The 12,633-nt window shown below is 42.1% G+C and overlaps 1 protein-coding gene across 1 annotated transcript in view; it reads right to left on the reverse strand.

The window, feature by feature from the left end:
- Positions 1 to 1,245: 1,245 nt before the first annotated feature.
- The window catches only part of BLVRA (biliverdin reductase A), a 51,294-nt gene continuing 39,906 nt past the window's right edge, over positions 1,246 to 12,633 (reverse strand). The window contains exons 6-8 of the mRNA XM_004007991.4: positions 10,475 to 10,582; positions 6,326 to 6,497; positions 1,246 to 1,611 (exon numbers count right to left, since the gene is read on the reverse strand). Coding sequence (XP_004008040.1) covers positions 1,353 to 1,611; positions 6,326 to 6,497; positions 10,475 to 10,582 — 539 coding nt within the window. The 3' untranslated portion in view covers positions 1,246 to 1,352. The remainder of the gene's footprint in view (positions 1,612 to 6,325; positions 6,498 to 10,474; positions 10,583 to 12,633) is intronic.

Below are 12,633 nucleotides of genomic sequence, written 5' to 3' on the forward strand. Positions count from 1 at the left end.
GCTCACAAAGGCAAGTAGGGAGCAGGAACAAACAGAGAGACACTGACATAAGCAAGACTCTTAACACCAACTTAGAAGATGCAACAGGGCCACCAGTGACACGGAAGAGCAGCTGCCTGGGACTCCACTCTGCCTCAAGGTCAGCAGACAGAACTGGACATGAGTCCAGAGGAGCCAAGGGCTGCAGCTACAAACACACGTGGCTCCCCTGGCCATCTCCTCCTGGGTCTCCAGTCTCCTCTCCAGGCAGCCTTCTTAGTTCTCTACCTAAACCAGAAACCTAACCATGCACACCCTCGCCCCCCTGCTTTAAGTAACACCTTTTGGTGCCTCTGCACAGCCTAATAACTCCCCAGCCCTTCACCTGGTCTACAGGGCCCCCACCATCAGCTCTGCCTCCCTGGGACTCCCACTTCCAGACTCAGTGCCCCAGGGCACCGGCCAGGCTGTTCCTCACTCCCTTCTGTTCACCCTGCTCCCCGCCACAATGCTCTCTCCTCTGACCTTCACATGGTTGACCTCTTCATCATCAGGACCTAGCATGGACATCTTCCCTGAACCCTTCTCCAGACGGCCAGGAGTACTCTGGACCTCCGGCAATGACTAGTTTATGTGACTTGCTTCCCTCTGGACATTGAGTTTTTGAAGGCAATGGCTACATCTTACTCATTTTTGGGATCCCCAGCACTAGGCATGATCACCCAGTTTGGTGGGACAGGGGTGGGGGGCACGTGGGTGGAAAGCAGGCTTTCCTGGTGGCTCAGATGGTAAAGAATCTGCCTGCAATGTGGGAGACCTGGGTTTGATCCCTGGGTCAGGAAGATCCCCTGGAGGAGAGCATGGCAACCCACTCCAGTGGTCTTGCCTGGAAAATTCCAGGAATACAGGAACCTGGTGGGCTACAGTCTATGGGGTCTCAAAGAGTGAGACATGACTGAGTGACTAAGACTTTTCCAAGGCAGGGAATAGGGGTCAAGGCACTGTTTCTTGGTGATTTAGCGTATGAGAGGGCTTTAAAGGCTGGTTCTGCTGTTTACTATCTGGGTGACTTCAAATAAGGTTTTCAAAGATACTAAGGAAAACATATCTGATAACACTCATCTGGCAGGGCCACTGGGAAGCCTGAGTGAAACCAGGCATCTTAAAGCATTTAGTGCTGCTCAACCAAGGTTGGCTGCTTGTTTTTTTTCATTCCCATGGGAGCCCCCACTGGAGGCCCCAACATAGCTGGTGACAATAAGCAAATCCTGTTTACCCAAGACATGTTTAATGGTAAGAACAGAGAGAAAGGTCAACTCTCGATAAAGATCAGGCTCCAGTTTTGCTGAGCAGAGCAGCACTGCCCCTTCCCCTCACTGCTTCGAGCAGCAGTGTTTCTGGATCTCTCCTGCGAGCCACAGGCAGTGCAGGATGCGTTTCTTCTCGGCAGCCAGCTCCTCTTCCGAGAACTGGCCCAGGAGTTTCTGGACAAATATATTCTGATCTTTCAGGAAAATATTCTTATTGATGCCTACGTTGGGCATATTCTCCAGGGACCCAGATCTGAAATGGAAGCTTAAACGTCTGTTTCGCTTTAGGCCAGGTGCTTTCTCTTCAATCCAGGTCAGCGGGCTGCAGAGGCAAGAGGCACAGTGTTAAATTCACTGAGGGCACATGGATGCTTGCTGGCACCTGAGCACCCCCTGCTAGATCTTCCTGTGAGCCCATCTCTCCTGCAGCAGCTGCATCCCAACCTCCACCAGCCCCCCAGAAGCCATGGCGACTGTTGGCAACTCTACTGACCAACGGTTCTTTTATTCAGTTTTGCCACCAGGCACGGGAATCTGTGCAATGATTTTGGTGTGAATATCAGTTCATTATTCAGGACTTTCTACCCTGAGCCCTGAGGATGCAGACCTGAGGTTCTGGAGCAAACTGCTGTTTCCAAGTATATGTGCATTTTTATGGGAAAGAATTCTTAGAGTGCTTTCATCCCATTTCAAAGAGGTCTGTGATCCCCCGCACATGCCAGAAAAGACTAGATACTCTCTGCCTGCTTGCAAAGCATTTGTTTCCATTTTACATGTGCCCCCCAGGTCAAGGTCAAGGTCAGCACTCAGAAAAATCTCCAGTCCTAATGGGACATACCCCACTTCTCTAAAGTTTCTCCTTTCTCTGGGTTTACCTCTTCTGTCTTTATAGTAGATAATAACTGTGTTACCTGCTTAATCAGAAACAGAGAAGCCTAATTACGCCTTTGATCTAAAGAAGCTTCACTGAATAATATGACAGCAGAAATACAAAATCTGCTTTAAAAAGTATTCTAAAAACAATACAGCATTGATTTAGACTTTTACAAGAAAAAGAAAAAAAATCCATAATTCTTTCACCTAAATAAAAACCTCTTCAGTTTGAGACAATCCTTTCAAGTATTTGTCTATAGTCAAGGCTATGGTTTTTCCTGTGGTCATGTGTGGATGTGAGAGTTGGACTGTGCAGAAGGCTGAGCGCCGAAGAATTGATGCTTTTGAACTGTGGTGTTGGAGAAGACTCTTGAGAGTCCCTTGGACTGCAAGGAGATCCAACCAGTCCATTCTGAAGGAGATCAGCCCTGAGATTTCTTTGGAAGGAATGATGCTGAAGCTGAAACTCCAGTACTTTGGCCACCTCATGTGAAGAGTTGACTGATTGGAAAAGACTCTGATGCTGGGAGGGGTTGGGGGCAGGAGGAGAAGGGGACGACAGAGGATGAGATGGCTGGATGGCATCACTGACTTGATGGATGTTGAGTTTGAGTGAACTCCGGGAGTTGGTGATGGACAGGGAGGCCTGGCGTGCTGTGATTCATGGGGTCGCAAAGTGTTGGACATGACTGAGTGACTGAACTGAACTGAACTGATGTGGTATATAAACCCTAAAGTATAACTAATTTTTGACTATGTTTATTTAAAAATATCATCCTACAGATACTGCTATCTGCATATCATGGACAACTGATTATTCATTTACTATTTTATTATTGCCAAATATTCAAGCTCTTTCCAATTTTAATTTAATATGGATAGCCTGCATTCAAACTTTTCACACATATACACGTAAGTTTTCCTTCCTTCTTCTGGGAACAAAGTTTCAGGAAGTCTTAAGAGGACTTGCTCTGGCTACTTCTCTTTGCCTTCCCGTCCTTACTTCTCCTACAAGGCTGAGTCAGGGTCAAGGACAAGGCAATCTGGTTGGACGGCTGTGATATGAACAGAGAAAGGGTTCAATCCTGAGCAGGCATCAGGGTCTTGTCTCCCATTACCCTTCCTCGGATTCCTTCCCCCTTTCCCCCAGGGTGCAGGCGGGCAGGTCCAGAATGGGCAGTTTAGACCAGTGTTGCTAATGGACAAAGCGGAACTACCTTTTGTTTGTTCTCTGCCTCTAGAGGGATGGGACATAATAAAGCTAAATGTACAGGTATGTGGGGACTTCCCTGGTGGCCCAGTGGTTAAGACTCTATACTTCCAATGCAGGGGGCATGGCTTAGACCCCTGGTTGGGAAACTCAGGGAACTAAAGTCCTACATGCTGTGAAGCATAAAACAAACAAACAAACAGATATAAGGTATGAGGTTGCAAGAAAGGGGCCCAGACGGATCATTTAAGATTCTTTTGAGTGCTGCAGGGAGCTCAGGGTAAACGAACCCTCCCTTCAGCTTACCGAGACCTACACTAGAGAGTGAGTAAAATGTTTAAGAGAAAAATATGTGAAGTATATAAAGGGGGAACCATGCCAACACCCACACATGCCGGGAAACATCAAGAGAGATGTGGACAGAGAAACTTCCTCCTTTTGTGGTCCCGCCTACTCAAAACTTGGTTATGCTGTTTCCTGTTCATATATATATGTGTATATAAATATATATATATAATTTTTGGCCGCACCATGCAGCATATGGATCTTAGTTCCCTGACCAGGGATTGAACCTCCACCCACTGCATTGGAAGCAGGGAGTCTTAACTACGAACCATCAGGGGGAGTCTCCCTGTTCACATATTTAAGTGAGGACACCAGCTGTTGGGACTTTACTGTCAATTAGAGAGGAGCTAAAGGTGGCCCCGGGCCTACCCATGTTCTGGGCTTGGACAGCTCTTAGCTCTAGGCCTCCCGACCCAAACCACAAGCTTGGACTCAGATGGCTCCTCTGGTCCTCTCTGGAAACCTCCACTTGCAAATATCTGCATTCACCAGCCTGAGCTCTGACTACCTGCAAAAATGCTTCTTACTTCTCACCTTCCACAGGAAGGTGTACACCCACAGCCACACTCCTCTAGTCAGCATGTGTCTCAAGCACTGCAGAGGTGGCAATTTCTAACTGTGTTCTTCTAACAGGACGAGGGGGTGGGGGTGCACCTGGCTCTGGTCCCAGCCCTACCAACCAGCTTGGACAAGAGGACTGAAATGTGCACCTCTTCTATATAGGTTTGGGTTGAAAAAGTGTTTGAATGCTTATTTTTACAAAGTTTGGAAACTGCTAGTAAAATGGAAAGAACACAGGCTTGGAAGTGAGCTGCACTGGGTTTTCCTGGATGATCTGGGGCCTGAGGCTAATGATACCTACTTCACTGATAGGTAAGGATGAGGTAAAGATAAGGCCTGATGTGTTTTCAATGATATTCCTTTTTTGTGCCCTTCCTGTGCATTGTGGAGGAGAAGGTGTGATCATTCGAGGACTGAAGACAGGCTGCTTGAGCATGATTCTCACATAATCATTTATTAGCTGTGTGCCCTTGGCGAGTTTCTTAACCTCTCTGAGTCTCGGGTGATCATAATTTCCCAAGTGATCATAGTAATGCCCGTTCCAGACAGTTGGTATAAACATTATATGAGAAAATTCTTGTAAAAGCGCTAGGCCCTGGCACATAGGCGAGAACTCAGTAAACGTTAGCAGATACTAGCACTTTGTGCAACAGGGCTTCAGGCAATGACCCTGGTCTCACTGGTCCTTTTACTGTGACCTTTCAACATCATGCCTCCCCACCTCCTCAATCCCTGCTGCAGCTCTGCTCTCTTCCACTATGTTGTTAGAAGGTGGCTCTAACTTAAGGAATTGTGTCTGCAAACAACTCGCAGAGGCTCCTAATGTTTTAAAGACTTGTTATGAAGCTTTTTATCTTGAAGGGTTGTTTGCTGGTGAAAGAGCTGCATTTCGTACCAGATGGGACCCATCATGATGTTGGTTTCCCAAATGGACCAAGAGGACTTGGTTTCAAAAAACAACACATCAAGGATATTCAGGTAAAATCTGCAAACATTTAGTGATTATTTCTGGCATGTTTTCTGTCATTTATGGACGTGTGGCAGTTTATGGAAGATGCTGGGAATCAAAGAGTATCACTACTACCCAACTGGAAGAATTATCAGGGTGTGTAATGAACCAGGATCAAATGGAGGCTTTAGCAATGGAAGAACCAACAGACACCACCTCAGTATGATCTTATAGTCAACCTGAACATCTTTGTACTATTTTAAAGCCTCTTGAACATTTTTAAATGAAAAAAAAAAAAAAAGACTTGGTATGGAGAATAAAGAATCAGTATTTGGGGAACATTACAACAGTATGATGTGATAAAGCTGATAAAGAGCTGGGCATGATACAGGCAAGCTGAGTATAATATTAATGGCAAGATTTAGGTGGTAGCTATACAGATGCTCATTGCAGAGTTCTTTCAACTTCACCAGTGCCTGCACCTTTCACAATAAAATGTTGGAATGAATGCAGGTCACAGATATAACTGGACTTCTGCTCCTATATCTGATATTGTTCACTGTGTGGCTTAGGCAACCTGCTCATATCTGTGTGTTATGTCTGAGTCGCTCAGTCATATCTGACTCTTTGCGACCCCAGGGACTGTAGCCCACCAGGATCCTCTGTTCATGAAATTCTCCAGGCAAGAATACTGGAGTGGGTTGCCATTTCCTTCTCCAGGGCTCCCATAGGGAAAATTAGAATTGGATGCCTCAAGTCCAAGGGAGCTCCTGGGGGCATCTTCATTACTAGAGTGTTCCTCCTCTGTAAGGCCTTCTGACTTCCAGATTGTTTAATTGTGAGCCATTCGGGGGCCCTTCTGATCCAAACATATCTAACATATCAGATCTGTATGCTTCTCTTAACCTTATGGGGCTACTAGGAGGAAGGCGTGAAGCAACGTAAATGAGATTTCAGCACCTTTCCCACTGCAGAAGCAGATGGCTCTTCTGGAGTCGGGGGTTGGGGTTTAGGTCCCTGGGTCTCCCCGAATTCTCCCTCATGAACACACAAGGATGTCCTTATATTGCCCATTCCTCACAGCTTTTCCCGGACTACCTTTTGTTCTCTGTCTCCAAGCACACGGTCATCTTCATATACTGGTCTTCCTTTCGCTCTTCCAAAGTGGCAGACACGAGAGAAAGCTCCCCGAAGAGGGAGACCAGCCAGGTCAGGCGAGAGATGCCGCTGAATGCAGGGAAGCCAAACCGCTCTTCTTCCAGTGGGGCAGCTGTGGGGAAACACAGACAAGTCGGGGACTGGAGGGGAAAGGCTGATGATTTGGGGGTGACAGGGAGCCAACAGATGTGGCTGGGGATCAGAACACACAACCTTGCCTCATAGCGGGGGTATGCAAGATGATTCTTATGGAGACTTTCAGAGAAACGTCTCCCTTTGCTCCTGCTTCTGAAATTCAGTTTGTTGGTAAAATAAAATATCTCATTGGATATTGCAGGTTATCTGGCCCACAGGGAAATAAAAATGTTTCAGGCTTCTAACATGTATATGTTATGTGTGTATGCGTGTATATATATATATATACACACACACACATATATATATGTGGTACACACATATGCATATATATTCTCTTAGTAACTTGAGGTAAAAGAATTAACATATTTTAGTCCTGCAAGCCTATATTCCTATAAATATATAACTGTATAAATTATAAGAGGGTGAAGGAATCGTGATAACTGTGAAGAAAACAGTAATACCTATAGACTACATCAATATCAAGATAATTGATACAGTGGTGTTTTCTTAGACTTCAATATCTATCATCCCAGGTACAACAGTACATTCCAAAGAGGATCTGGGTGAGAAACCTGGTCAAGATGTTACTCCCCTCTGTTCCCAGTCTAAATTTTAAACATAACTTCAATTTATAAGACATCATATCTGTTACACTGATTTTTAAACCACAGATTTCTTATAACTTGATACTGACTTAAACCAACTCATAATTATGAGTATGTTCTAAAGAAGATCACAAGCAAATCAAATAAAAAAGTAAATAATAGCAAACCAAGACTGTAAGTTTCATAGACTACATGGTTTGAAATAACTAGGACCTAAGTGTCAGACTTACACAGGAAACACAGCTCCCTCTGGGCTGGTCACTGTTTGCTCCTTCTCTTTGCAGAGGACTGAGCAGCTGTCACAAATCTGAGCCCCAAAGTCATAACTGTTGGGTCAACTTTGTGAAGCTACCCACCTCTGAGCTTCATTAAAAAAAATCTGTATGACGTAATGAATACCCACTTTATGGGATTATCCTATGAATCAACATGAAATAATGCATGTCACATACTTAGCACAATTCCTTGTGCACATTGATGGTTATTATTTGTTGCCACAATGCTCATTAGGTGGTCATTTTAAAGGATGAAGATGGATCTCAGCCTTGGAGAATGAACTTCTACAGTGGGGAAGAGAGTAGGGATGAGATGGTTAGGGTATTTGGGATTGACATGTACACTCCGCTATATTTAAAATGAATAACCAGCAAAGTCCTACTGTACAGCTCAGGGAACTCTACTCAGTGTTATGGCCGCCTGAATGGGAGGGGAGTTTGGGGAGAATGGATACATGTATATGTATGACTGAGTTCCTTTGCTGTCCACCTGTAACTATCACATTGTTAAATGGCTATGTGAAGTGAAGTCACTCAGTCGTGTCCGACTCTTTGCGACCCGTGGACTGTAGCCCACCAGGCTCATCCATCCATGGGATTCTCCAGGCAAGAATACTGGAGTGGGTTGCCATTTCCTTCTCCAGGGGATCTTCCTGACCCAGGGATCGAACCCAGGTCCCCCACATTGCGGGCAGATGCTTTAACCTCTGAGCCACCAGGGAAGCAATAAAGAGTTTAAAACATACAAAGCCACAGTCATCAAGACAGTATGGTACTGGCACAAAGACAGAAATATAGATCAACAGAACAAAATAGAAAGCCCAGAGATAAATCTACACACCTATGGACACCTTATCGTCAACAAAGGAGGCAAGAATATACAATGGATTAAAGACAGTCTCTTTAACAGGTGGGTGCTGGGAAAATTGGTCAACCACTTGTAAAAGAAAGAAACTAGAACACTTTCGAAGACCATACACAAAAATAAACTCAAAATAGATTAAAGATCTAAATATAAGACCAGAAACTATAAAACTCCTAGAGGAGAACATAGGCAAAACACTCTCTGACATACATCACAGCAGGATCCTCTATGACCCACCTCCCAGAATATTGGAAATAAAAGCAAAAATAAACAAATGGGACCTAATTAAAATTAAAAGCTTCTGTACAACAAAGGAAACTATAAGCAAGGTGAAAACACAGCCTTCGGAATGGGAGAAAATAATAGCAAATGAAGCAACTGACAAACAACTAATCTCAAAAATATACAAGCAACTTATGCAGCTCAATTCCAGAAAAATAAATGACCCAATCAAAAAATGGGCCAAAGAACTAAATAGACATTTCTCCAAAGAAGACATACAGATGGCAAACAAACACATGAAAAGATGCGCAACATCACTCATTATCAGAGAAATGCAAATCAAAACCACAATGAGGTACCATTTCACACTAGTCAGAATGGCTGCGATCAAAAGTCTACAAGCAATAAATGCTGGAGAGGGTGTGGAGAAAAGGGAACCCTCTTACACTGTTGGTGGGAATGCAAACTAGTACAGCCACTATGGAGAACAGTGTGGAGATTCCTTAAAAAACTGGAAATAGAATTGCCTTATGACCCAGCAATCCCACTACTGGGCATACACACTGAGGAAGCTAGAATTGAAAGAGACACGTGTACCCCAATGTTCATCACAGCACTGTTTACAATGGCCAGAACATGGAAGCAACCTAGATGTCCATCAGCAGATGAATGGATAAGAAAGCTGAAGTACATATACACAATGGAGTATTACTCAGCCATTAAAAAGAATACATTTGAATCAGTTCTAATGAGGTGGATGAAACTAGAGCCTATTATACAGAGTGAAGTAAGCCAGAAAGAAAAACACCAATACAGTATACTAATGCATATATATGGAATTTAGAAAGATGGTAACAATAACCCTGTATGCGAGACAACAAAAGAAATGCAGATGTACAGAACAGATTTTTGACTCTGTGGGAGAGGGAGAGGGTGGGATGATTTGGGAGAATGGCATTGAAACATGTATAATATCGTATAAGAAATGAATCGCCAGTCTAGGTTCGATGCAGGATACAGGATGCTTGGCTGGTGCACTGGGATAACCCAGAGGGATGGTATGGGGAAGGAGGTGGGAGGGGGTTCAGGAGTGGGAACATATGTACACCCCTGGTGGATTCATGTTGATGTATGGCAAAACCAATACAGTATTGTAAAGGAAAAAAAAAGTTTAAAACATACAAAAAGGAATAAAATAAAGGATGAAGATGGATTCTGAAATGAGATTAGAGATGAATGGTTTTCCCACTTAACAATGTCACACTTCCCTTCCTATAATGCAAGTCCTCAGGAAAGGTGGCCCAGATGCTTTAGGGTGCAGAGCTGGAGGCTCCAGCTTGTTAATTTCCTACTGCTAATGCCTTAGGGTACAGACAAATCTAAGGAGTCCGCCCAAAGGAGACTGCAGAGCTGGAAGCTCCAGGTTGTTCATTCTCTACTGCTAATGGAGGTGCTCCCAGGAAGACTAACATAAATAGCTGAATATATAGTAGACTGGATATTTTGGCTGCAGCTACTGTTCTGATAACTTGTTGGAGGGAGGAAGGAAGGGGCTATGCATATTCTATTTGCTGCACAGAGAAGTATAAAAATATTCTCTTCTCCAACGAACCTTTTCCTCAGTCCTTTTTAAAAGAGAGCTTTCATTTTTAATCTGTAGAATATAATCTCCAATTCGTCAGGATTTCATGAGAGAAGCTTCTGTCTAATCGACTGGGCCAAAAGTATAAATGTGCTTCAGATTTCTAACACATATTTTACCCAAGGCCCACCAAGCAATCAAATCTCATTTGAGGAAAGAAGCAAAATAGACATTTTTATTGTCTGTGGCTATTTGGGAAAATTAAATTGGCCCGCAGAGACTCTTTGGCAGAAATGAATCCAAGTTCACATCCTAGAGAGCTAGGAAAGAATTCAGCCTCCCCACCTCAGACCACCCTGCCTCACCAGTTACATATGACCTGTGATCTCACCAAGGACTGACCTGTGAAGAGGAGAGACCCTTTCAGCAGGTCCTTCCCCACCACTTCTTTCTTCAGGAATGCAAACTCCTCCATCAAGAGTTCAACATGCTCCTCATGCAAGACTTTCCCTGTCATGACAAGGATGGAGTGAAAAAGGCAGTTATCATCAACTGTGTTATTTGTAGGATATACACATGAAATTATCAGGGGATCAGCTGGGCAACTTACTCTTATATGATTCAAGAAAAAGTAGTTCTCTGTACTGTATTATATTTACTACTCTTCTGTAAGTCTGTCATTATCTCAAATAAATAATCTTCCACAAAACAAATAGTTATAGCAACAAAAATATGAGAGCAAGCCAGAAACAGCCATGGATTATGAAATAAGAACTTCTTAGGAGAAAATGAAAGGGCAGCTTGCAATTAATGGACTTGAAGTCTCAACTCATTCATTTTCTCCCACATATTTCAGCAGCTTTCTAAAATAACTAGTAATTTATGAAATTCTCAAGAGCCATTTTGGCCTCATCTTTCAAAATAGAGTGTTTTGTCTATCTTAGAAATAATACGTGTTTTTAAATTTGGGAGGAAAATGAGAAGTAAAAATACCATGATCCTATTTACCAGAAAGAACCACTACTAAGATATTGGTTTATTTCCCTTTTGTCATTCTGCTGTGAATTATTTTTCATGATTGTGATCATACGGTAGAAACAAAATTATTTTTATTTTTAAAGTATAAATGTAAATTCATTTCATTGTAGAAAATTGAGAAAACGTGAAAGAGCATAAAGAAAAAAATGAAACCACTCAGAATGCTACCAGTTAATCATTGTTGCCATTTTGTTTCATTTGCTTTTTTTCCCCTCCAGTGTATGTGACATGATGTTGACACTGATGTTTAAGCAATACAGAAAAGATCTCAGGTCCTAGCTGAGAGATAATCGGAAAGGTAGTTTGGTAGTAGATAATCAATGTTACTGTGGGTATAAATGACCGACAGGACGTGGGCACTAGGGAACTTTCTGGAATAATAAAAATGTTCTGTATCTTGACTGGAGTAATCATTACATGGGTATATATACTCTGCCCAAATTCATTTAACTCTGCTTAAAATCTCTGAATTTATCACAAGGCAATTCTGTCTCAAATTACAAAAACTCAGATAATCAGATGAACACCAGAATTATTATTCAATCTCTTCAGTGGCTTTGGTGTTAGCCTGTTCAGAGCTACTTTTGTAGAAGAAATAAAACGTACTTCTCAGAAATTCTTGGGTCATAGGGTTTGTGATTTGTAACTAGTTTAACCACTGATTCAAGTGCTAGAAAAGCTTATCTCACTCGTTATTTAAATATGTCAGACTTGGCAAGCTATCTCATCTGATTGGTGAGGAAACAGATGGGGCTAGAGATTCATTTTATGTGTGCCTGCCCATGAAAACAGAAATATGATTTTCCATTATATTTGTAATATTTAAAATGCAAACGGTACTCTTAACCAAGGAGTAGTAAACTATATGATACTCAATGCTGAAACTATTTTCTATGGCGTCCTGTTGGAACAGTTATGATTCTTAGAAAACTCTTTCTTGTATGAAGATGAGATCTCCATCTCTATAATTCTACCCCCTACCAGCAGAAGCAATACAACATAAATTTATTTTCTCTTTCTATGGAGCGCTTTTATTATATCTTAATTTTTTTCCTTTATATTAAATATTTAAATTTCTCTAGTGATTTGTCCAAATTATGTGTAACTTTTTAAAATTTGTTTTTGTTTTGGGGGGCTATACTATATATACAATTTCACACCTTAACAATTTTTAAAAATGTATTATTTCATATTACTAAAACAAATTATGCTCATTATAGGAAACATGAAAAATAAAGAAAAATAGAAAGTAAATAAAATCATCCAAAATACCACTACCAAGAAATAACCATCAAACAAATTGTCCACATATCTGTATTTGTTTTAAAGTGATACTACATGTAGTTCTGTTACCGTTTTGTATTTAGTCATGTATCATGTACCTTTTTTATGACAGTAAGAATCTATGACTTTTAGAGCCTGAATAGTATTCATCAGATGCAAATACCATAATTAACCATTAACCATTCTCTTTTGAATACTGAATTTGCATGCCAATTTTTGCTCTTAAAATGTTGGCATGT

The sequence above is a fragment of the Ovis aries genome, chromosome 4 (assembly GCF_016772045.2).
Source record: "Ovis aries strain OAR_USU_Benz2616 breed Rambouillet chromosome 4, ARS-UI_Ramb_v3.0, whole genome shotgun sequence".
NCBI lineage: Eukaryota > Metazoa > Chordata > Mammalia > Artiodactyla > Bovidae > Ovis > Ovis aries.